We start from the raw sequence: 27,496 nt of genomic DNA, 5'->3' as shown, positions 1-27,496 counted from the left end.
TCTGTAATAATTTGTTTGCTATTTGAGGTACGGTATGGGACGTATTATATAAATTGAATAGTAATGATAATTGTTATGGAAACTTCTGGACAATCTGATTCGCTCAGTGCCATGCCCCGATGATTCCGCCATCGGTTGGGGTGTGACACTACGCCACTATTTTTTCAAAAAAGACCTAGTAGCGTAGCACCATTCTCCTGAAGTTACCATGTCAGAAAGTGGATCCCCTGGAGAAGTGAATCAAGTTCCTAACACTTCTACCCCGGGTACTAGTCAAACTCATGTGGCTATACCAACTTCTTTTTCGACTCGGGGAAGCACTCCCGAGTTTCTCACTTTCAACACTCCAACTCCATCCAGATCCGGTGTCCCTTCCCCCAATGTTGGTGTCTCTAGCACCCCCTCACATGTTGAACTCACCCCTGAAGGGGTCGCTAACAACTTTCTTGAGTTGAGGTCTCTCCTCAACCAATATGTGAGTAGGGAAAGGGACAAGGGAGTGAGGATTCGTTTAGATTATGATGAGCCAGAACCAACACTATCTCCTGGGCCTCCTATCCCACCTTTTGCATCCAGAGATGAGGCTGGTCCCAGTAATCCTCCTCCAAACCCTAACCCATATTTATCCGCAAGGCCAAATCCTACAGCATATCCTCTCTTCTTATCTCAACCAGCCACAAACGATGCTCCTTTGGGCCATGAGCTGACCCTTGATCAGCTCCTACAGTCCCCAGTGACTAGCATTCCGCCCTCAACAATAACCTCATGGGAACAGGCCCTGTCTGTGCTCCCTTTTGTCACACCCCGACCACGTAAAACATCAAATCGTGGCGGAAACGTCGGGGAGTGTTGTAACAGAATTATTGTTCCACAACCATGGTAATTAAAAGTTATGTTTTATTAATGAAACAAAGAGTTACATTGTCTTAAAATAACTGAAACAAAGAGTTCGTCATATAATTAAACTAGTTCCATCTTTATTTTAAGTCTCTAAGGCACAGGTCCGCCCTAGTGTGTCATGAACATCCTAAGCAACATCTCCTGAAAACACATGTGAAAATAGGTACGTCAGCATAAAAATGCCTGTGAGATACATAGGTTTTATGAAAAACAGGATTCATGAATTGAGTTTAAAGAAATGTTTAATAAAAGTTAGTCACGAACCCTGTAAATTGTTTTGTTTTATAAGTTATTTGTAAAGCAATAAAATCAGATGATATGTATGAATAAAAGAATAATATAAGGTTAAATGAATAACCAAGTAAATTGAGTTGTACAAAGTAAATTGTTTTGTAAACCAAAGTCTTGTGAAAAATATGTTGTTTGAGTAAAATGTATAAGTCCAAATTGAATGATTTAAATAACGCTACGACATGTAGTACAATACAAGCACTTATATATAGGAAGTACCAGCGGCGTATCCGCCATGCTTGTATCATACTACACACATCTCATTCCTTAAGTCACTTAAACAAACCACCAATGTATAAAGTCCATGTTTAAATCAATTGTCAAAGAGTCCTTGCATAAACCATGTCAAATGTTAAAAGTCCAAATGTAGTCAAGCAATGTGTAACAAATGTTATGTGTGGTAAGTAAAGTGTAGTCACATAAACCAAATGTAAAAATGTACAAAACAAGGTATTTTGAATATATCAAAAAGTTATGTTTTGTAAAGTAAATGCATGTTTTACTGATACAAACACTTATGTGGTAAGTTAACGCATACATTCAAGCCTTAAGACAGACGGATAACCCTAAGTCAAGGTTATCAAAAGAAATGTTTTCGGATTCGGTCATTCCTTACACCCGAACAAACCTAGGATGTCAGGAACGGGATTTGTCAAGTCCTATGGTACCATTACTTTCTACCGAGCGGCATAGCTAATGTTAATGAACGTATTTAAGTCTCGTTTGTACAAGCCAAATGTTATACCAAATGTAAGCATGTTATATGAAAACAATGTACTAAGTATGCTAAGTTAACATACAAAGCAGAAAAGTAATGTAAATCAATGTACTAAGTATGCCAAGTAAACATACATAGCAAAATAGTGTAATATAAATCAATGTGCTAGCATGCTAAGTTAACATACATAGCAAAATGATGTAATGAAATCATGTACTATAAGTGTACTAATGAACATAGCAAGTATATGAAGTGAAAACAGGAAAGCACGAAAATAACAAGTAGGCACATGTGTTTCACCCCAAAACGTTTGAAAAACAGTAAAAGAGGGGTCTATGTACTCACCTTTGGGCGCGTTTTTATACGTTAACACAATCCCTCAAATTGTTTATTCGTCCTAAATTAGATAAGAATGATTTAATAATCAAAAACCCACAAGAATACCGAAGTTTCTCCGATACTTAGAATTTTCACATAACCTTGAGATTTCTCGAAAAGTTATTATTTTTGATTATATTGGTGTATTTGTATATATATGTACTCGAGCGTAACACACATAATCTTGTCAACACTAACACATGATCATACACATATTGTAAAACACATAGCACATTGTAACACATAAAATAACCCATGAACAACCCATTCTAGTGTATGTCGAAAAACACTTATTTTTGCGATTCGGTAACATTTTTGGGCGTCAGAAGTCACGTATGACTAACCAATCACCAAGTAAACTTAGTATAAGTGAAAATACTTATTTTTATACGAAATATATCAGTTTGGTTACTGATTTAAAACAGTTTTGCAAAGATACTCCGAAAAGGCGATTTTTGACCGTTTTACCGCATAGTTTTGCATCAAACGTTACCCGAACCATCCCAAATCGAAACGACTTGAAATTTTGACATAACCCATCTTATTTACTGAATAAAATAATGGTTATACTCATGGTAGTGCAGGTCTTAAATAAAGCACATAAATCATGCAAATTTCACATAATTTACCACTTTTTAAGCTATATGTACAACATGCAAAGCTATCAAACCTATGTCAAAGTTTCATGCCATTATAATATGCCAATAAATGTTATTTTTAGTGTTTATAATCTGTTTAAAATCCTTCTTGTCATACAACCATTTTTTATCACTTTTTGAGCTTTAAACCAACATATATTCATTCACATGTACAAGTGCCTAAAGCATGCTATCATAACATCATCATTTTATGTTAATCTAAATGCTTCAAATAGGTGATATATTCAGGTTTATTTGCTGAAGTAACTTACATTTAACATATCATTCTTAGATCATCAACCACTTGCATTTTTTACTATTATACAAGAACATGTAACAACTTAAATAACTACTTAACAAAAATAAAGCTCAAAACTCATATACACACATACATATATACGGTTATATATACATATATGTACATCACCATTTTTACTTGTATCATGACCCATTTCATTTTAGATTTCAAGTTTAGTGAAAATCCCAAGATTCAAGAGAAACTTCAAATCATCAAGAACAACCAAGAATCAAAAGTATGATTTAAAAATAAATGTTATACCTTCAAGATTCAAGTAGGTTGTAGGATGATATTTTGATGATAGGAAGCTTGAATCACTAGAGAACACCTTGGGAACACCTTTGTATCTTCACACCACTTGAAGGTTGCTAGAAATGGTGATGAACATGAAGAACAAGAGTTTGAAGATTTGAAGAAGATGAAGATGGAGGAGAGAGAGGGGACGGTTATGGAGAGAGGAGAGAGAGAGATGTTGAGTGGTCTTGAAGGATGGAGTGATGATGGTTCTTGGAATTTGGAGTATTATGTAGAGATTTGGGAAAGATGCATGCATATGTCTTGGCCAATGAGAATAAAAAGGAATATTAGCAACATCTAGGAAAATATATGGTGGGGCCAACATAATGATGACCGAAAATTTGAAGTGGGAGGGGGTCCATGTGCAACTTTTTATATAAATATGCTATATGTAGGCTAAAACGGGTGTTTAACTGGATACCGGGTATTTTATCTAGCGTTTAAACCCCTGTTTTTAGGCGTTTTAATTTATTTTTTCATCACGAACCTGATTAAAATAAAATTTTAACCATAACATAATATTTTTGGGATTTAAATATTATCCGGGCAGTCTCCAACGTTAGTTTCGCAGTTTTGTCGTAAATAGTCCCTTAGTTCAAATAAACATGTTTTTGCCATACCGAATCCTTCGAAACTTATTTCTAAGTTATGTAAAGGATATTTAGGGTATGTTTGGCTTACGTCACAGTTCCGGAGTGTACGTTGTGTTAAACTGATTTTGTTTATGCACCAGTTTTGCATATAGCCCTCCAGAAAGTGATTTAAAGCTTGAAATCGGAGTCGAATCAAATTGTAAAGTCATCAAACACAATAACACATATAATAACACCAAAACACATTGTTTTATTGATAATCAACATTGTTCTACATTATACGATGCTTACAGATCACAGTTGTCACAGTCTCCCCTACTTTAGGAAATTTCGTCCCGAAATTTTATTTACAGGAAACTTGTGAAAACAAATGCGGATATTTCGCCTTCATCTGGTCCTTACGTTCCCAAGTAAACTCAGGGCCACGTTTGGATTCCCAGCGAACCTTGACCAAATGAATCCGTTTGTTTTTCAACTGTCTGAATGTACGGTCCACTATCTCCACAGGTTTCTCGATAAAGTGCAGTGTTTTATCAACACGAATTTCGTCAAATGGTATGTGGAGGTTCTGGTCAGCTAAGCACTTTTTGAGATTGGATACGTGGAAGGTTGGATGAACATTCCCAAGTTCAGGAGGTAACTCGAGTCTGTAGGCTACCTTACCGATTCTTTCGACGATCTTGAATGGTCCAACGTATCTAGGTGCAAGTTTTCCTTTCTTTCCAAATCTGATCACTCCTTTCCAAGGTGAGACCTTAAGTAATACACGATCACCGACTTGAAATTCCAGGGGCTTGCGTCGTCAGTCCGCGTAACTCTTTTGACGGTTTCGAGCTGTCTGAAGGTTATCACGAACTTTCTTAACCTTATCAGTTGTCTCTAGAATGAGGTCAGGTCCAGTAAGTTGAGCCTCACCTATCTCATTCCAGCAGACTGGTGAACGACATTTTCGACCATAGAGAGCCTCAAAAGGAGCCATGTTGATGCTGGAGTGATAACTGTTGTTGTAGGAGAATTCAATCAATGGGAGATGTGAATCCCAACTTCCACCAAAATCGATCACACAAGCTCTAAGCATATCCTCCAAAGTCTGGATTGTTCTTTCAGTTTGGCCATCTGTTTGTGGATGATAAGCCGTGCTCAGATTAAGTTGGATCCCCATAGCAGATTGCATGGTTCTCCAAAAACGAGAAGAGAAACGAGCATCTCTGTCAGAAATGATGTTCAAAGGAACACCATGTCGAGATACGATTTCATCTACATAGATTTTAGCCAGCCCTTCAGCAGAAAAATCCTCACGTATTGGCAAGAAATGTGCTGACTTAGTAAGACGACCAACAACTACCCAGATGGCATCATGACCTTTCTTAGTGCACGGAAGTTTGGTAATAAGATCCATAGCAATGTTTTCCCATTTCCAAACTGGAATCTCTGGTTGCTCCAAAAGACCAGAAGGATGTTGGTGTTCAGCCTTGACCTTAAGACAAGTAAGGCATTTTGAAACATACAAGGCAATGCCTTTCTTCATACCGGGCCACCAATACCGAGTACGAAGATCCTTATACATCTTATCTGAGCCAGGATGAATAGAATAACGAGACTTATGAGCTTCATCCATAAGCAAAGTGCGGAGATCATCTAGGCTTGGGACCCACAAACGGTCCATGAAATAATACGATCCATCGTCCTTCAGTTCAAGATCAGGCTTAATGTGATAGGGTAATTCCTTACCCATCAAGTCTTGTGAAACACAAGCATGTTGAGCCTGAGAGATGCGGGCTTGAATATCAGATAGAGCTTGAATATTAGATTGAACACGAACAGAATGAAGCTTAGTACGTTCCTTACGACTCAAAGCATCGGCTACGACATTCTCCTTACCAGGATGGTAGCGAATTTCGCAGTCATAGTCGTTTAGAAGCTCAACCCAACGTCGTTGCCTCATGTTGAGTTCTTTTTGATTGAAGATATGCTGAAGACTTTTGTGGCATGTGAAAACCACACACTTTGTACCATACAAATAGTGTCTCCAGATCTTAAGAGCGAACACAACTTCACCCAACTCTAGATCATGAGTGGTGTAGTTCTTCTCATGCACCTTCAATTGTCTTGATGCGTAGGCTATAACTTTGTTCCTTTGCATCAGAACACAGCCAAGACCCAATTTAGATGCATCGCAATAAACGATGAAATCATCATTGCCCTCAGGCAAAGTTAGAATAGGCGCGTCACAAAGCTTCCGCTTTAAGGTCTGAAACGCTTCTTCTTGTTTAGAACCCCATTCAAAGGGCTTATTCTTCTGAGTTAGAGCAGTTAAAGGAACTGCAATCTTTGAGAAATTCTCTATGAAGCGGCGGTAATAACCTGCGAGACCAAGAAAAGAACGAACCTCAGTAGGAGTAGTAGGCGTATCCCAATCCTTAATCGCACTGATCTTAGAGGGATCTACATGAATACCTTGTTCGTTAACAATATGCCCCAAAAATTGAACTTCCTTAAGCCAAAATTCACACTTGGAGAACTTGGCGAAAAGTTGCTCTTTCTTTAGGAGTTCCAGAGTAAGACGGAGATGTTGCTCATGATCAGCTTGCGTCTTAGAGTATATCAAGATGTCATCAATAAAAACGATGATGAACTTATCTAAATAAGGCTTACAAACCCTATTCATCAAGTCCATGAAAATAGCAGGAGCATTGGTCAAACCGAACGGCATGACTGTGAACTCATAATGCCAATTACCAGTGCGGAAGGTAGTCTTGGGAATATCTTCTTCATGCACACGAAGTTGATGATACCCAGAACGAAGATCAATCTTCGAAAAATAAGAAGCACCCTGTAACTGGTCAAAGAGATCATCGATGCGAGGTAGGGGATATCGATTCTTGATGGTAAGCTTGTTCAGCTCACGATAATCAATGCACATCATGAAGGATCCATCCTTCTTCTTGACAAAAGAACTGGAGCACCCCAAGGTGAAGAACTAGGACGAATAAAACCTTTGTCAGATAGCTCCTGAAGCTGCTTAGACAACTCCTGCATCTCAGACGGTGCAAGACGATATGGAGCTCTAGCAATGGGATTTGCACTGGGTACGAGATCAATGCGGAACTCGACTTGGCGTGCTGGGGGTAGACTAGGTAACTCTTCAGGAAACAACTCCGGAAAATCCCGAACAACAGGAATATCTTGAATACACTTACCTTTGCCTTTATTTGCTGCAACATGTGCCAAGAAGGCCACATAGTTCTTTCGCAGATACTTATGAGCTTGAGTACAAGACATGAGCTTGATACTGCTAGCAGGTTTCTCGCCACGTACCTGTAGGATCTCACCTGACGAAAGCGGCACCCGAACAATCTTCTCAAAACAAACTACCTCCGCGTGATGCTTGGCTAACCAATCCATACCCACAATAATGTCGAAGCTTCCAAGTTGCATGGGCGTGAGGTTAATAGGAAAAAGATGGTCGTTAAAGTTCAATTGGCAATTTCGAAGAACAGAATCAAGAACAACGGGATTACCACTCGCAACTTCTACTGTCAAAGGCTTACCTAGTTTCGTTCTAGACACGCGAAGCAATGGCTCAAAAGATAACAACACAAAACTCTTATCGGCACCAGAATCAAAAAGAACAGATGCGGGTTGATTATTAACAAAGAACGTACCGTTAACCACTTCATTGTCTGCTTGCGCCTCTTGTGCATTCATGTTGAAGACTCGACCTCGAGCCTGAACCTGAGCTGGATTCGCATTCACCAATCTTGGACATTGATTACGGTAGTGGGTCAGATCCCCACAGTTATAGCAAGAACCTGGTGGGTAGTGAGGTCGTGCAGCTTGACCTTATTGTTGAGCAAGAGGCTGAGCAACTTGTTGAGCCAGGTTCTGAGCTGCCCAATTCTGATTAGCAGGAATGCGGCATGTAGCAGCAAGATGACTAGGTCTTCCACAGTTGGTACATTGACGACACTGGAGGTGTGGCTGATGATGGCCGTTACACCTGTTGCACAAAGGTGCATTGCCTAGATAAGGTTTCTTGGCAAGTGGTTGCGCAGGCTGATTTGGTACAGCTTGAGCCTGTGCAGTAACGGCGTAGTTTTGGGAAGCCTTTCGCTTCCTAGAACCCTTCGAGGAACCAGAATCCTTACCCTTCTTGTTTTTACCTTTCTTGCTATCCTCTTTGTCTGGCGCCTACTTCTTACCTTTCTCGCCCTTTCTGTGCAACTTACCCTTCCGAATCTGTGACTCAGTCAACGTTGCTGCTAACTCAATCGCCTGACGGACTGTGGTAGGGTTACTACCAGTAACGATGTCTTGCACTGAGTCAGGTAGACCATCGATGTACCTTTCGATAGCCTTATCTAGTGGGGTAACCATTGTTGGGCACAACAAACTCAGCTCCTCATATCTATCAGTATACGCCCGGTGCTCGCCACTATCCTGCTTCAAGTCATCAAACTCCCTTTCCAAAGCTCGCAGTTCATGACGAGGAGAAAACTCCCTCATCATAAGAGTCCTAAGTTCAGCCCATGTTTGTGCTAGAGCAACTTCTGCACCACGGTCTCTCATAACCCCTTTCCACCATGTAAGTGCCCTTTTCTGAAACACGCTTGATGCAAACTCGACTTTCCGATTATCAGGACACTGAACGTGACAGAAAGTATTCTCAATGCTCTCGAACTATTGAAGAAGCCCAGTTGCTCCCTCAGAACCACTAAACTTGAGCGGTTTAGCCGAGTTAAAACTCTTGAAATTGCATGGAGCATTATTGTTGTTGTTGGCTTAGTTCATTTGAGCAATAAGATTTGGGAACGCAGCAGCCATTTGTTGCGTGATGATTTCTGCCAGTTCGGCATTTGGTAGCTAATTTTCGCGTCGAGGAGGCATTCTAAAAAGAGGAAACATGAGAGGAGACGAGTGAGAAGGTTAGATGAAAAGAATGAGATGAAACAAAAATCGACAAAAGCAAAGATGGTGGTCATTTGTCCGCATCGCAAAGCAAACAAATGACACATAGTGACTAATCAAAGTAATGGGTCAAAAATAATGCTACGCGAAGACATGCTCGCCTATAAGTGAACACTCACCCCAAGAGTTCCCAGGTAAGAGTGGCTGGTCCGATTATCTGGATTTGTACGAACACCCTAGCCTTAGACAGAAAACCCAGGGTACAGGCATTCACCCTTCCAGTTTGCACGTGTTCGCACTATTTAGAACCCAGAACTTTGACGAGATTTTGAAAACTTGGAAGGTTTAAGAGATTAATGATTCATTTTCGCTTTGTGCCTTTCATTATGTTTTGTTTTTGGTAATCACCTAACGATAGGTGAAGTGCATGTTTTAAAATCTAAACACAAGACAACTTGTGTTGGGGTCCTAGAAAGGTTATAGTCTAGGTCAAAGCATTACTAATAACCTAATTCCCTATAACCATTGGCTCTGATACCAACTCTTCTGTCACACCCGGACCACGTAAAACATCAAATCGTGACGGAAACGTCGGGGAGTGTTGTAACAGAATTATTGTTCCACAACCATGGTAATTAAAAGTTATGTTTTATTCATGAAACAAAGAGTTACATTGTCTTAAAATAACTGAAACGAAGAGTTTGTCACATAATTAAACTAGTTCCATCTTTATTTTAAGTCTCTAAGGCACAGGTCCGCCCTAGTGTGTCACGAACATCCTAAGCAACAGCTCCTGAAAACACATGTGAAAATAGGTACGTCAGCATAAAAATGCATGTGAGATACATAGGTTTTATGAAAAACAGGAGTCATGAATTGAGTTTAAAGAAATGTTTAATAAAAGTTAGTCATGAACCCTGTAAATTGTTTTGTTTTATAAGTTATTTGAAAAGCATTGAATCAGATGATATGTATGAATAAAAGAATAATATAAGGTTAAATGAATAACCAAGTAAATTGAGTTGTACAAAGTAAACTGTTTTGTAAACCAAAGTCTTGTGAAAAATATGTTGTTTGAGTAGAATGTATAAGTCCAAATTGAATGATTTAAATAACGCTACGACATGTAGTACAATACAAGCACTTATATATAGGAAGTACCAGCGGCGTATCCGCCATGCTTGTATCATACTACACACATCTCGTTCCTTAAGTCACTTAAACAAACCACCAATGTATAAAGTCCATGTTTAAATCAATTGTCAAAGAGTCCTTGCATAAACCATGTCAAATGTTAAAAGTCCAAATGTAGTCAAGTAATGTGTAACAAATGTTATGTGTGGTAAGTAAAGTGTAGTCACATAAACCAAATGTAAAAATGTACAAAACAAGGTATTTTGAATATATCAAAAAGTTATGTTTTGTAAAGTAAATGCATGTTTTACTAATACAAACACTTATGTGGTAAGTTAACGCATACATTCAAGCCTTGAGACAGACGGATAACCCTAAGTCAAGGTTATCAAAAGAAATGTTTTCGGATTCGATCATTCCTTACACCCAAACAAACCTAGGATGTCAGGAACGGGATTTGTCAAGTCCTATGGTACCATTACTTACTACCGAGCGGCGTAGCTAATGTTAATGAACGTATTTAAGTCCCGTTTGTACAAACCAAATGTTATACCAAATGTAAGCATGTTATATGAAAACAATGTACTAAGTAAGTTAACATACAAAGCAGAAAAGTAATGTAAATCAATGTACTAAGTATGCCAAGTAAACATACATAGCAAAATAATGTAATGTAAATCAATGCTAGCATGCTAAGTTAACATACATAGCAAAATGATGTAATGAAATCATGTAATATAAGTGTACTAATGAACATAGCAAGTATATGAAGTGAAAACAGGAAAGCACGAAAATAACAAGTAGGCACATGTGTTTCACCCCAAAACGTTTGAAAAACAGTAAAAGAGGGGTCTATGTACTCACCTTTGGGCGCGTTTTTATACGTTAACACAATCCCTCAAATTGTTTATTCGTCCTAAATTAGATAAGAATGATTTAATAATCAAAAACCCACAAGAATACCGAAGTTTCTCCGATACATAGAATTTTCACATAACCTTGAGATTTCTCGAAGAGTTATTATTTTTGATTATTTTGGTGTATTTGTATAATATGTACTCGAGCGTAACACACATAATCTTGTCAACACTAACACATGATCATACACATATTTTAAAACACATAGCACACTGTAACACATAAAATAACCCATGAACAACCCATTCTAGTGTATGTCGAAAAACACTTATTTTTGCGATTCGGTAACATTTTTGGGCGTCGGAAGTCACGTATGACTAATCAATCACCAAGTAAACTTAGTATAAGTTAAAATACTTATTTTTATACTAAATATATCTGTTTGGTTACTAATTTAAAACAGATTTGCATCAAACGTTACCCGAACCATCCCAAATCGAAACGACTTGAAATTTTGACATAACCCATCTTATTTACTGAATAAAATAATGGTTATACTCATGGTAGTGCAGATCTTAAATAAAGCACATAAATCATGCAAATTTCACATAATTTACCACTTTTTAAGCTATATGTACAACATGCAAAGCTATCAAATCTATGTCAAAGTTTCATGCAATTATTGTAGGATCGGACTTCGACCCAAACGAGTCGTTCAGAGGCTTTCTCCTTGGTTTCAGGTGCGGAATAACAAGAAACTAAGGTAGAAACAGCAGTCAAATCACTTTTAACTACTTGTTTATTGATTTCAAACGTTTACAGCTCAAATCTCGCACCGGCAAAGCTTCGGCACGATTTCTACCCCACGTTACAACTGAGATCGCCTATAGGGTATTTATAGAGGTCTGGGACCCGCTTATTGGACAGGCCCAATAAGCGGCCCATGCCATTGGAGCGGTCCAGAGCATTGACACAAAAGCGGTCCATAAGAGCGATCCAGCTTGTTTGTCGTTCGAGCGGACCAGCATGTCCGTTCGAGCGGCCCATGCTCTAAATGACCTAAAAGGCGATCCAATAACCCTAATTGACTAATGAGCGGCCCAACTAACTAATTTTGACTCTAAGAGCGGCCCAACATCTAACACCTATACATTTGCACTATTTCTCGTATTACAAGCCCAGATCTAACGTTCTAAGACAATGACTCGATACAAGACGTAATCAGCAGATGTAGTGCACCAACAGACTCCCCCTCAGATGTTGATGGAGTCGACTATCGAGTCACAACAATGCTGTCTTCCGTTTTCAGTCTTGATCAGTCTTTGGGCTTCTCTCTCTCTATCATTCTATCAATCTTCAGGAACTCTGCCTGGAATAATATCTTCTTCAGGAATTTCCTCCTGGAATCATATGCCTGGATCATTCTCTGGCTCTAACTTTCATCAGACTCCCCCTAACATAATGCTGAGATCTCTGTCTGGAAATCGTTATCACCATTGAAATCAACTCCTGGCTTTCTCTGTTTAAGCTCTACTCTGGTTCTGATGTGTCTCCTGGCTATTCGTAGCAACAGGATCAAAAACCTGCAAAACTCAAACACACTATCACAGACCAATACAATTTGTAATTCAATTTAATGAATCAGCAAATCATATAAGAAAAATTATGAAGATTAAACTGTAGGTTACCATTCAACTTAGTCATCAAGTTAATGAACCAAATTTGCATTTCAAATCTTCACAATTTAACATACTCTCTCAAACCATAAGTTCAACATGTTTAGCACTTGAAATGTCAAATATCAGTTCTTCACACTCTGTTGTCGAAAATCTTTTTGTAGTTTTCAAATATCAAACAAACAAACAATATTTTTGGATTTTTGAATTTATAGAAAAACAGAAATGAACACTATTTTTGAGAGATTGTGCAAGAGGATCATATCGGTTTTTGAGACATATCACCAACACCGTTGATCTTGATTAATCAGCAAATGTTAAAAACAAATTTACTTCTGATTGTCAGTATTGTTGTCCACTTAAACCTCTACACAAATTTTCAATTGATTCAAGATACGTATTTAATGTATTAGCACTTAAACTTATTTGAGTGTCCCACCTCTTGAATATACTCCCGTATCCAGATCCCAATATTCTGATCTACAGGTAAGTATAACTACAAATGATATCTGTATATAAATTAGGGGAAAAATGCGAGAACTGAGGGATCTCAGGTCAGAACTTCCGTTCAGCAGAGAGATATCAGCTTCGACTTAGCAGTGGGTCCCCTTTAGAGGATCTTTTCAGCTACAACAACTGATCATCAATTTTATTGTCTAATCAGCTGAGGGCTTTATGCTATGTTTCAAGCATATGAAGAAAGTATTAGCCAGGGACTAGGTCAGAACTACTGTTCAGCAGAAGTCCCGGAATAATACCCCAGACATCAATTGAGTACAAGAACCTAGTATTCCAGAATAAGAAACCTTTCAAACGAGATTTCAGGGGTTACCTATATATCCAAGTAGTGTTCCCCACAAAATAAGTAAGTTTTGATTTTATGTTTATATCTCGAATACAATTTACTAACTGTGTGAAGCCTACTGACACATCATTAGTAAGACTTGTTTAAAAACAATTTTGTCTTTACAAATCTCTAGCATGCTGTGATAGTCCACCAATGTACTATCATCTCCTCTTTTTGCAGCAAAACTCATTTTCATTTTTCAATTTTTTTAAATTTTTCAAAATTTTCTTACTCCCCCTAAAATCAAAATATGTTTCAATTTTGATTTTCCGAGGAAAAAATTGAAAACAAACTATACAAGAAACTTGACAACACAATGTGAATTACCTCAATTCACCATTCTCGTGCAAAAACAATCAGAACTCCCCCTCACAACAAACTATTTTCCCATAATGATTTCAAAACACTTAAGTTTGTTTTAATCAAAATGGTTTTTCCGGAAAAATTAGTTTGTGTTCCAACCATTTGTAGATTTGGGGTTATCTCATCATCTTGTTTTCTTCAAACCTTTTAAAGATTTATTATTTCCAGTTTGATCATAAACCATCAGTAGAAAATCAAGTACAAATTAATGTCCCTGATTTACCACTTATGAGGCGAAAAATCACCAAAGTGAAATTTCTCAAGAAATATGCCGATTCATGATCCACGATACCATCTTGGGATCTCCGGCAAGTCAGGTTTTTCTATTTAAACAATTTCACCCAAGCCTGACTGACCTTGGGTGATTTTGAATTCTTGCTCAACAATGGTGGAAAATTTGCATCATCCATTGCTAAACTAGAATTCTCAACTTTTACCTCAACCAATGGCTCCTCTGGTTTTACCATACCAGAATCATTGCCTGCAGGTGGCTTGTCCGACTTTGATCTGTCAGATTCATCGCCGACCTTTTCCTTCTTCTTCCCTCTCTGTTCTGTCCTCAGATTTGTATCTGATGAATTCGTCTTGCTTGTTTTTGCAACTGAAGGAGTCGATTCATCAGAACTTTTATTCTGTTTATCCCGTGAACCCGAGGACAAAATCTTCTCAAGATATTCTCTTGCTTTCTTTCTCTTCTTCCTCAGTCGGTCTTTCTGCCCCTGAGAAAGTTTAACTTTCGTCTCTAGAACTTTCGGTTGTTGAACTTTTGGTTCTCGAACTTTTAGTTCTTCGGGCTTGACCTTGACTGGAATTCTTGCCACTTTCTGAGACATAACCCTTGATCTTCCCATTGATCTCCTCGGGCAATCTCGGGCAATGTGACCTTTGATATTGCAGTTATAGCACCTCCTGGTCTCATATCTCCAGTACTGGCAATTAACAGCAATGTGTCCATGATAGCCGCAGCTGTAACACATTCTGTTATCGTACCAGTTATCACCGTTGTACCAAACACTCAAGTCGTAACACTGTTTGGCCTGGTGATATTCCTTCCTCAACTTTGCTGGATTTGACGTTTTAGCACTGTGGTCTGACCTGCACCACTTATTACCAACATTTTTTGAGTTTTCATTTTTTATTTTTTGTAAATTTTGTTTTTGATTGGATGATCGATCCGATGAACTTTTATTATCTTTTTGTTTCTGTTCTGCTTTCTTCTTCAAAGGCTTTTGCTTAGAACATTCACCTTTTTCGGTCGATTGCAAAACAGTTTTCTGAGATTTTTCTTTCAAATTTAAAAACAATTTTTGTTTTTCTTTTTTAATATTTTCATCATCGGATGCATCATCACAATCTTCAACTTTGACAGAGTCAAAGTTTGTGACACAGTCACTTATTGGAACTGAATTGATCGGTTTTGGATAAGGAATATTCAACTTGTCAGATTTGGTCGCAAAACTGATCAATTTCTTTTCAAGTTCATCAATCTTGATCCTTGAACTCTTAGCTTCGTCTTCAAGCTTAGATATTCTTTCAAGATGAGACTTGATTGAATTTTCATTATCATTTTTCAAATTTTCAAGAACAGATTTTTCATTTTCCAAAACATTTATCTGTTCTTGAAGTTTCACTTCATTAGCTTTCAGATTTTTGTTCTCCAATTTTATCCAGAAATCTTCATTTTTTGATGATTTCTGTTTGCTTTCAAAAACCTTTTCATTTTCTTTCAAACCTTTGTTCTCTAATGTCAAACTGTTCACACTACCCAACAGTTTGGCATTTTCGACTTTCAACTTCTCACAAATACCCTGTAAGTCTAGAATCTGTTTTTCATCAGCTTTCTTCTTATTGTTCAACTTCTTGATCTCCAATGCTAAACTGTCTGCATCCTTCACAAGTTTGGCATTGACTGTCTTGAAGTTGTGACAATTTGAGCATACTGGTGCAGACCTTGACAATTCATTCTTTACAGATTCTTTGACTTTTACTGCTTTTTCTTTCCTTTTCTCATCCTTGATCACCATCTGTTCTTCAATCCTTTTAATGAGTGGAGAAATTGTCAGTTGAGAAAATTCTCTAGAACATTTCAAGTTCAAGACATAATCTTCCCATTCTTCTTTCGGTAAAGCACTGATAAATTTTTCAACCCACTCTTCTGGTGCTTTTTTAATATCTAAATCAGACATTGAACTAACAAGATGTTTGTATCTCTCAATGACACCTCTTGTGCTTTCTCCTGGAAAACCTGAAAATGAATCAAATTCATTCTTTAATATTATTATTCTATCAAGTGTTTCTTGAGTCCTGTTAACGATATTAAAATCCATGATTCGATAACACGTTTTTTCAAACACTGTGATGAATAAGCGAACCAATCAAAGCGGATCAGATGGGCCAAAAGAGCGGACCAGAGAATACTATGTCAAATAAGCGATCCAGATAGACTATCCGGATGACAAATAAGCGATCCAGAAATGATCCGACCGAATGAGCGATTCTCGATTGATCGAATAAGCGGTTCAGAAATTTGGTCCAAATAAGCGATTCAAGAAGTTTGTCCGGATGAACGATCCAACCGACCGAATGAGCGGTTCCTGATTCGTCCGGATAAGCGGTTCCTGATCTTTCGATTTGATCTTTCGAATGAGCGATCCTCAATTCGTCCGGATGAGCGGTTCCCACCTGTCCGAAAAAGCGGTCCAGAACTGTTCAGTCGAGCGGTTCAGACTATGTTCGAACGAGCGGTCCTCAATCAAATCCAATTTTGATCCACTTAGACTTCGAATTTTGATTTGAAACTTTCCAGGGTTTGTCACGGTACTATTTTGCACAATCTCTGAGATTTTGAACGAATTCCGACCGTGAAATCTTCCCGAATCAGAAAAAGAAGGTGTAGAAGTAAGAAAAAGTGACTAAATCCAGCTGATTTCTGCAGAGAACCTCCTCCTGAGCTCTGATACCAATTGTAGGATCGGACTTCGACCCAAACGAGTCATTCAGAGGCTTTCTCCTTGGTTTCAGGGGCGGAATAACAAGAAACTAAGGTAGAAACAGCAGTCAGATCACTTTTAACTACTTGTTTATTGATTTCAAACGTTTACAGCTCAAATCTCGCACCGGCAAAGCTTCGGCACGATTTCTACCCCACGTTACAACTGAGATCGCCTATAGGGTATTTATAGAGGTCTGGGACCCGCTTATTGGACAGGCCCAATAAGCGGCCCATGCCATTGGAGCGGTCCAGAGCATTGACACAAAAGCGGTCCATAAGAGCGATCCAGCTTGTTTGTCGTTCGAGCGGACCAGCATGTCCGTTCGAGCGGCCCATGCTCTAAATGACCTAAAAGGCGATCCAATAACCCTAATTGACTAATGAGCGGCCCAACTAACTAATTTTGACTCTAAGAGCGGGCCAACATCTAACACCTATACATTTGCACTATTTCTCGTATTACAAGCCCAGATCTAACGTTCTAAGACAATGACTCGATACAAGACGTAATCAGCAGATGTAGTGCACCAACAATTATAATATGCCAATAAATGTTATTTTTAGTGTTTATAATCTGTTTAAAATCATTCTTGTCATACAACCATTTTTTATCACTTTTTGAGCTTTAAACCAACATATATTAACATGTACAAGTGCCTAAAGCATGCTATATTAACCTCATCATTTTATGTTAATCTAAATGCTTCAAATAGGTGATATATTCAGGTTTATTTGCTGAAGTAACTTACATTTAACATATCATTCTTAGATCATCAACCACTTGCATTTTTAACTATTATACAAGAACATGTAACAACTTAAACAAGTACTTAACAAAAATAAAGCTCAAAACTCATATACACACATACATATATACGGTTATATATACATATATGTACATCACCATTTTTACTTGTATCATGACCCATTTCATTTTAGATTTCAAGTTTAGTGAAAATCCCAAGATTCAATAGAAACTTCAAATCATCAAGAACAACTAAGAATCAAAAGTATGATTTAAAAATAAATGTTATACCTTCAAGATTCAAGTAGGTTATGGGATGATATTTTGATGATAGGAAGCTTGAATCACTAGAGAACACCTTGGGAACACCTTTGTATCTTCACACCACTTGAAGGTTGCTAGAAATGGTGATGAACATGAAGAACAAGAGTTTGAAGATTTGAAGAAGATGAAGATGGAGGAGAGAGAGGGGACGGTTATGGAGAGAGGAGAGAGAGAGATGTTGAGTGGTCTTGAAGGATGGAGTGATGATGGTTCTTGGAATTTGGAGTATTATGTAGAGATTTGGGAAAGATGCATGCATATGTCTTGGCCAATGAGAATAAAAAGGAATATTAGCAACATCTAGGAAAATATATGGTGGGGCCAACATAATGATGACCGAAAATTTGAAGTGGGAGGGGGTCCATGTGCAACTTTTATATAAATATGCTATATGTAGGCTAAAACGGGTGTTTAACTGGATACCGGGTATTTTATCTAGCGTTTAAACCCCTGTTTTTAGGCGTTTTAATTTATTTTTCATCACGAACCTGATTAAAATAAAATTTTAACCATAACAGAATATTTTTGGGATTCAAATATTATCCGGGCGGTCTCCAACGTTAGTTTCGCAGTTTTGTCGTAAATAGTCCCTTAGTTCAAATAAACATGTTTTTGCCATAACGAATCCTTCGAAACTTATTTCTAAGTTATGTAAAGGATATTTAGGGTATGTTTGGCTTACATCACAGTTCCGGAGTGTACGTTGTGTTAAACTGATTTCGTTTATGCACCAGTTTTGCATATAGCCCTCCAGAAAGTGATTTAAAGCTTGAAATCGGAGTCGAACCAAATTGTAAAGTCATCAAACACAATAACACATATAATAACACCAAAGCACATTGTTTTATTGATAATCAACATTGTTCTACATTATACGATGCTTACAGATCACAGTTGTCACACCTTTGGCACGAAGCGCCGTTATGAGTACTCCCTTGGGAATTAACTGCTCAGTTGCACCAGGAAGCCTTCAAGGCTTCAATCTCATGCCCCAGATGATGACCCAGATGATGGCCAGCTTCCCGTGGCAGCACTTCATCAATCAAGTGTTGGCCACTCAAGGGAAAAACAATAATAGCAACAACACGGGTGCAAGGGTTGAAGAAGATTTGGCCAAGCCTTATAAACCAAGTAACCTCTCATGCTTTTCACAGCAGATAGCCGATTATGATTTCCAAACAAAGATCAAAATGCCAGCCCACATCAAAACGTATGATGGGACTGAAGATCCTGAAGACCATCTTCAGATCTTTACTGGCGCCGCAAGAATTGAAAAATGGTCGAATGCAGAATGTTGTTTAATGTTCATGCAAACCCTTGTTGGATCAGCCAGAATCTGGTTCAACGATTTACCTGCTCGAAGCGTTCGAAACTTCGATGACCTCAGCAAGGGATTCCTGGCCAACTTCTCCCAACAAAGGCGGTATGTTAAAGATGCAACAGTGATCTTTCAGATCAAACAAAGAGATGATGAAAGCCTTCGAGAGTTCATAGAAAGATACAAAAAAGAAGGTCTAACTTACGTGGGGGCAGACGAAAAAATGAGAGTGGCTAGTTTTATGAATGCCATCACATCCAAATATCTCACAAGAGATTTTAACAAATCCCTGCCCAAGACCTTGGAAGAAGCTCTCGAAAGGGCTGAAGCCCACATCCGGGGAGAGGAGGCAGTAGACATTAAAGAGCAAAGGAAAAGAGGATCCAGCTGGCGAGGCAATAGCCCAGCCAGAAAAAGAGGAAACTTCAACTCCTATGATAGACGCCAAAAGGGTTCAGACGATCGAAGGTCTGAAGACCGGAACCCTTCCAGCAGGGAAAAAGGCATGAGTTTCACACCTCTCACCAAGACTCCTCAAGAAATCCTAGCAATAGAAGAAGTCAAGCAAAACTTTCGGCCTCCTAGGCCTCTCCCCAAAAGCAGAAAGAACGAGAACTCCACACAATACTGTGAATTCCATAAAGAAAAGGGTCACCACACCAATGATTGCTTCCAGCTTAAGAAAAGGATTGAAGAAGTTGTTAAGTTCGGGGAACTTGCTCACCTGGTGAAAGGGGTAAGGGACAAAATGGCTGAAGGAAAGGGCAAAGAAGTCAATATGGTGGATTTTGATAGAAGGGTTCCACACAAGAGGCAACGGTTGGAAGCTTGGGAGCTTCAGTGTGTTTGCTTTCCCCCGACAGAGAAAGACCCTCTTTCAAACCCTCTTGTGGTAGAAGCAACTGTGGGAACGCTACAAACAAGCAGGGCATACATAGACACTGGGGCTGCCACTGAAATCATGTTCGAAAAGTTCTTCAACCGTTTGAGCAATGAAGAACGTTCAAGGCTTCAACCCTCTGGGACTCCATAAAAGGTATCGTCGATATACCCCTTAAGCCTTTAGGGCAACTAACGCTTAATGTTCGTTTCAGCGAAGGTCAGAAGGAAAGAATCCAACCACTCACCTTTGTGGTTATCAACATACCTTCAAACTATGATGTGATCATTGGAAGGCCAGGGCTGTGTGCATTCTATATGGCCGTGTCTGTTGGCCATGGCACAGTCAAATTTCCCACCGAGAGGGGGATAGCAACCCTTCAACCTTCTCAGGAGGCCTACCTGGTTGAAGGTGAAAGTTCCAAAAGTGAAGAACACAAGCAAAGGCTAATCATAAATCCCAAGTACCCTGAACAGAGAATAAGGGTCAATCCAAGCCTTTCACAAGAAACCCTCTCATATCTTGAAAAGTTGCTAACACATTACAGCGATGTCTTCGCTTGGTGTCCAGAAGATATGACAGGGATCCCTCGAAGCAATGCTGAACATGAGTTAAGAATACCACCAGATGTCAAACCTGTGGTCCAAAAGAAAAGAAGTCTAGCACCTGAGAGAAGCCTGGCTGTTTGCCAAGAAGTTGAAAAGCTTGTGTCAACCGGCATTCTCCAAGAAGTCAAGTACCAATCATGGGTTGCAAACCCGGTTATGGTCAGAAAGCCAGACAACTCCTGGAGGATGTGCATAGACTTCAAGGACCTTAACAAGGCTTGTCCCAAGGATTGCTAACTACTACCAGAAATTGATCTCAAGGTTGACTCCCTCACTGGTTACCCTTTCAAGTGTTTTCTTGATGCTTACAAAGGGTACCATCAAATACTCATGAAAGAAGAAGATGAAGAAAAGACAGTGTTCCACACTGATAAAGGAATCTTTTGTTACCAAAAGATGCCTTTTGGCCTCAAAAACGCTGGAGCAACCTACCAACGTCTAGTGGACAAAGCCTTTGCAAGCCAAATTGGTAAAAACATGGATGCATATGTCGACGACTTGGTGATCAAAAGCAAGACGGAGTATCAAATGCTCGATTACATTCAAGAAACTTTCCAGAACCTCAGAAAGGTTAACATGAAACTCAACCCTGAAAAATGTTCATTTGGGTTTGAGGAAGGGAAGTTCTTGGGTCATATTGTTGGGAAACAAAGCATCAAGGCTAATCCAAACAAGGTGAGAGCTGTTCTTGAAACCAAACCACCAAAAACCAAGAAGGAGGTTGAAAGCTTAAATGGGAAGCTTGCAGCCTTGAAGCGTTTTACCTCAAAGTTGGCAGAAAGGTCTCTCCCCTTTTTCAAAACGCTCAAGGGTTGCACTGATAAGAAAGACTTCAAATAGACTGAAGAGGCTGAAGAAACCTTTAACCAAATGAAGCAACACCTAGCTTCCCTACCTGAACTGGCAGCCCCAGAAACGGGAGAATTGATCTCAGTATACCTCTCAGTTGTTGAAGAAGCAATAAGCGCGGTCCTCACCATTGAACGAGATAAAATCCAGGTACCCGTTTATTTCTTCAGCAAAACTCTAAAATTGGCTGAAACCAAATATCCTCCTCTGGAAAAACTTGCCCTAGCCCTAGTTCAAACAGCTAGAAGGCTTCGAAGGTATTTCCAAGCACACCCTATACAAGTGGTCACCGAACAACCTATTAGGAGTGTGCTTGAAAAACCAGAAAACTCAGGACGGTTAGCAAAATGGGCAGTGGAACTAGGTGAACATAACATCACCTATGTCCCAAGAAAAGCCATCAAAGCCCAAGTCTTGGCTGATTTCATTGTAGAAGTCCCTAAGCAAACTGTCACTGAAGTAAACACAGCTGCCACTGAACCCTCAAACCTTGAAGCCTGGAAGCTTTTTACCGACGGGGCTTCAAGCGTTGAAGGGTCAGGGGCTAGGCTTATTCTGATCAACCCAGAAGGGTTAGAATTCACATATGCTCTTCGCTTTGATTTTCAGACAACCAACAACGAAGCTGAATACGAAGCACTGATAGCTGGTTTAAGACTGGCTAAAGAAATGAAGGTCCAGAAACTTGAAGTGTTCACAGATTCATTGCTGGTGGTATCAAGCCAGGTGAATGATAGCTACATTGCAAAGGAGCCCAACATGAAAAGGTACAAAGAAAAATCCAAAGAATTGATGAACACCTTCTAAATGTGTACAATCAAATAGATTCCGAGGTCTCAAAATAAGATGGCTGATGCCCTCAGCAAATTAGCTTCTCTTACCTTCGCTCACCTCACTAAAAAGGTGCTGGTGGAGGTGCTAAAAGCTCCGTCAATTGATGAGTTGGAAGTTCAAGACGTAGTCACTGATGAAGATCCAAATTGGATGACTCCAATCAAGAAGTTCCTTAAAAATGGTGAATTGCCTAATGACCAAATAGAGGCTGAAAGGGTTAAGATCAAGGCAAGGCAGTATGTTCTACAAGGTGAAACCCTATACAAAAAGGGTTACCTCGCACCCTTACTAAGATGTGTTGGTCCCAAGTAAAGTCAGTATTTGGTCAAAGAGGTTCATGAAGGTATATGTGGAGCTTATTTTGGAGCTAGATCGGTGGTTGCCAAACTTATGAACCTCGGGTATTTTTGGCCCTCAATGCACCGAGACACCACTGAGCTGCTAAGAAAATGTGATGCTTGCCAAATTCATGCACCAGTCCCAAAAATTCCCAAACATGATCTGGTCCCAATAACCTCAGCATGGCCATTTTATAAATGGGGGATGGACATTGTCGACCCATTCCCCCCAAGCAAAGGTGGAGTAAAATTTCTGTCGGTAGCCATAGATTATTTCACCAAGTGGCCTAAGGTTAAACCACTTGCAAAAATCATGGGCAAGCAAATCATCGACTTTGTTTGGGAAAACATTATTTGCCGTTACGGATTGCCGGGAGTTCTTGTCACCGACAACGGAAAGCAATTTGCTGAGAAACATTTCAGCGTTTGGTGCAAAGAATACAGGATCAATCAAGTTTTTAGCTCAGTAGCATACCCGCAATCAAATGATCAAGTTGAGAGAACGAATTGAAGCATAGTGGAAGGTATCAAAACCAGATTGGGAAGATATGAAAGCAACTGGCTTGAAGAATTGCCAAGTGTTCTATGGGCCATAAGAACAACTGAAAAAGCAAGCCACGAAAGAACACCCTATAGCTTGGTATTTGGGTCTGAAGCTGTAATTCAAGCTGAAATAGGAGTTGTAACACAACGAATTGTCAACATGGATCCCGAATTGAACCAAAAAGAGACCATGTTGAACTTACAACTCCTAGAAGAAGCACGAGACCAAGCTGCAATTCAAGAGGCCAAGTACAAGCAACGAATGGAAGCCTATTACAAAAAGAGAGTCAAAAATGAATGTTTCAAGCCAGGAGACCTGGTACTTAGAAACGACGAAGCTAGCAAAAAAGAAAACCAAGGAAAGCTTGGCCCAAAATGGGAAGGCCCGTATACCATCCTTGAAGCACATAAGGGTGGATCTTACAAGCTAGCAGACTTAGAGGGTAAAAGGCTTCCAAGGCACTGGAATGGAAAAACCTTGAAAAGGTTTCATGTCTAAATGGGAAAGATTGGTTTGTGTTTCACAAGTTGCATTTCAAGAATATCACCATGAAAATCTTTTGTAAAAGCAATGTCTCTCAAATGAATGAAGTTATTTTAACAAATTTGTCTTTCTATCCTAAGAACAGGTTGAGAACCTAGCAAAAAACTCCATGGCAAGGGCCATATAAGGGGATGAGCTCGCAGGCCACATCGCTCAATAGGTTCAAGGGTTGAATGGACCTATATAAGGGGTGAGTTCCTAAATCAATACAACTCCATTAGACTTGTTATAAAAAAACAAAATGGTCTCATAGACAGGTTTGAACAGCCTACACCAAATGTTCCTTAAGCCTTAGAAAAAACAACTAACAAAGAGGCTTACGAAATCAAATGAAAACAAGAAAATGATGAATAGGATAGCTGCTATGTCTTCTTGTTAAAAATACCAAGGCTAAGTGACTGCAGACTGAACTCTTTAAGGTATAAAAAACATAAAGACAACGCAAATTTGACAAAGACAAAGCTAAAAGAAAAGCAGAAATAGCTTAAGGAACAATGCAACAACTTGGACAAAGTTATGAAAACTTAAGGACACAAACCAAGCAAAGTCACATCCCAAGAAGCCTTGAAGGCTTGAAGCTACATACACAGCCACTCAAAACCTTAAAGGCTTCAACCTACATACGGGATCGCCAAAAAGCTTAAACGCTTAAAGCCAACCAAGCTGCCTTAATAAAATAGATACAAGTGTAAAAAATACAACACAAAGAAAATAAGTTAAACATAGTAACATACCAAAGAAAGCCTTGAAAGACTTTCAACCATCCAAGCATAAGTTCAAACAAGTCCTAGTGACCTGTAAATTCAGAAATTGTTCAAATAACCATACATGCCTAAAAACACAACCACATAACAGGAACCTTAAGTGTCCCTGCCAAACCTAATATTGTTTAAAGTTAATATTACAAACCACAAATTGTTTTAAAAAGTGCTAAGAAAGCTATGAATATCATGCATCAGTAGAAGGCTTAGAAGCACCAGAACTGTTACCTTTGGCCTTCTTAGTCTTCTTGATCTTTTTAGCCTTCGAGCTTTCACCACCAACAGTTGAACCCTCCAAGCTGGCATCATTAGGAACATCAAGTTCTCCAGAAAAGGTATCTTCGCTATCTCCTGAGTAGGAACGTTTCCTTGAAAGAGAGTTAAGCACTTCGACACATACCTTCTCATTAAGACCATCTAGCTTCAGTTCCTGCAAAACAGAGAGGGGCTTGCCATAGAAAGAAGCAACTTGGCTCACATACGGGTATGTTAACCTCTCCATTTGCTCAACGGAACCCTTCGGAAGCCTCAGGACGGTACAAAGGAGATTTTTCCAGAGGAAGACCAGACTCATGAAGCTTATAACCTGCAATGAGACCTGGATGTTTACCCAGAATGAGCGGCTTAGTGTAAACTTCACCAAGAGCAGAATTGAACTCTTTAGAGTGAAGAAGATAGGTAACAACTTAATGGAAACCCTGCTCAATAAGCCACCGGTTATCCTTAGTGGCCTGGGCAACCAAAGCCTTCAAGCCATCTTTTTCCTCCTCAAAGGCCTTTTGCTGAACAACTAAGGCCTCCCTGTCAGATTTTAGCTTCAATCTATCGGCTTCAAAACTCTTATTGAGATCACTCATCTCAATTTCATGTCTTCTTGTCAGCTCACCTTCCTTCTTGACCCAAGCCAGCTCTTTTTCAAAAAAACCATCAATCTCTTTCTTTATAGCGGCAATCGAAGCTTTCATCTTTTCCTTCTTCTTAGAGGCCTCCTCATACTCCTGCATGCCTTTAGCAAAACGAGTAACACCTTCAGCCAACAGGACCGAAAGGTTGCAGGAACTCAGCATCATCCTAGAAATAAGATGATCAGCCTCCATCTCAGATATAGCGCTTCGAACACCGGGAGGAGCGAAATGAGCTAAGGCCTCAGCACAAACAGCCGGGTCTTTGAAACTATCACCAACCTTAACCCCCCAGTTAGGCACATAAACCTCCTGACCCTCTGAACCTTCGAAGCTCTCAACGCTCTTGACTGATGAACCTTGAATAATAGGAGTGCTACCTTTCTTAATTAACTTCTTCTTTTTGCTCGAAACAATTAACTCCTTCTCCTTACCCTTGTTGACATCCATAGCTTGATCCGCTGACGCTTCAATATCGTCACTAACATCGATAGGCTCCGAACCAGAAGGCTGATCAACACCTTTCAGATGGCGTTGTGAACGACGGGTGGAACCCTGGGAAGCAGTAGCCTTGGTAAAACCTCTGACATTGGGGACATTTACATACCCGGAACCCTCGAACCTATAATCAGAACCCCTAACAACCGCATTCTCACCAGGGGTAGCAGCAACATCATCAAAGCCAACGTCGGAGGTATCATCGCTTTTGATAAAGTCAAGAGCAGACATAACTGCAACACAAATATAAAAACACATAAGCAAACAAAGAAATAGGAACAAAAGAGCAAGAGAAGAATAAATGCATACCCTTCCCATCTCTAATAAGCACCGGATCCCGATTGGCCTTTTCCCACACTTTACTAAGACCCAATAACACCAACAAATGCTCAGGGAAGGGACGAAGCCTCGAAGGGCACTCCCTAAGAGTTTCTAAAAAACAAGTGTTTATGTCAAAAGCAGAAGGCTCTGGTTCATTTAAAACGGCATCTGGGTGTCTCCAAATAAGTTTAAAGGGAACAATCTCTTCTGACACCCAGAAAAACCGGTCCTTCCAGACCCCAAGTGTAGAAACCATGGACGAAACCAAACAGGTATCAACTTTAGTGGTCTCGAAGGTAAACCAATCACCATTCTTAGCAAGCCGAAAGAAACGGCGAAATGCTAACAAGGATGGATCATACCCGGAGGCCCGACACAAAATTTCAAAATGTAAAACCCTAGCCATGCCAAGGGGATGAATCTGACCAAAAGAAACTCGATAATATTTTAGAATATTCAAAACGAAGTTTGAAAACGGGTGACGAAGATTGGAAAACTCAAAATGCCGACAATATAAAGCAATCGAACCCGGAGGACATGCATTGATAGATTTATCACAAGCCGGTGCAACCGGTTTAAATTTCGTCCCTATCCCCAACTCCATACAAAACAAATCAACTTCCTCCTGAGTCATTCGAGAAAATGACTTTGCCAAATCCTTACGAGCACCCATGATATGCGAAAATTAAACAGAAAATAAAAAAGAGGAAACTAACCTGTTTTCGAAAAGAGGAAAACTTGAGAAAAAGAAAGCGAATGATGTTTCTTGTGTTAAAGCATATGTAAATTAATGAGATAAGAATTAATATGATTAGGCAAAGGAATTAAAAACCGCCGCCTGACAAACTGCCACAAGTTATGTCAACTGTCTTGTCAAATTCAAAATTCAAAAAACCCCAAAAACCGTTTCCAACCCTTCAAGCTTCGAACCCTTGAAGCCTTTAAGCAGAAAAATACATGTATAAAAGTCAGAAGTCTTTGAGCTTGTCACACCCCCAAAATCCACCCGCGGAGTACCACCGCTTGGGAGCGTGACTGACCAGGATCAAGCCATCAATCATATCAAACATAGCATTTAATAATAAAAGTAATTAATGTAAATCATCATGACATGATTGATGTTTCAAAACCAAACATCGT

At 39.3% G+C, this 27,496-nt stretch overlaps 1 protein-coding gene and 1 long non-coding RNA gene across 2 annotated transcripts; one reads left to right on the top strand and one right to left on the bottom strand.

Annotated features, from left to right (window-relative positions):
• Positions 1–880: 880 nt before the first annotated feature.
• LOC118482882 lies at positions 881–3,735 on the bottom strand. The gene is made up of 3 exons (XR_004869110.1): positions 3,485–3,735; positions 2,255–2,306; positions 881–1,041 (listed from the first exon to the last, which is right to left on the bottom strand). It is a non-coding gene; the product is annotated as an uncharacterized LOC118482882 (long non-coding RNA).
• Positions 3,736–21,162: 17,427 nt separating this feature from the next.
• LOC110882149 lies at positions 21,163–22,761 on the top strand. The gene is made up of 3 exons (XM_022130234.1): positions 21,163–21,441; positions 22,225–22,341; positions 22,441–22,761. The coding sequence occupies exons 1-3, from the start codon at positions 21,163–21,165 to the stop codon at positions 22,759–22,761; spliced, it is 717 nt and encodes a 238-aa protein (XP_021985926.1).
• Positions 22,762–27,496: the final 4,735 nt, after the last annotated feature.

The sequence above is a fragment of the Helianthus annuus genome, chromosome 10 (assembly GCF_002127325.2).
Source record: "Helianthus annuus cultivar XRQ/B chromosome 10, HanXRQr2.0-SUNRISE, whole genome shotgun sequence".
In the NCBI taxonomy this organism is placed as follows: Eukaryota; Viridiplantae; Streptophyta; class Magnoliopsida; order Asterales; family Asteraceae; genus Helianthus; species Helianthus annuus.
The sequence above is the reverse complement of the archived record's forward strand: the minus strand, read 5'-3'. Positions and strand labels throughout refer to the sequence as shown.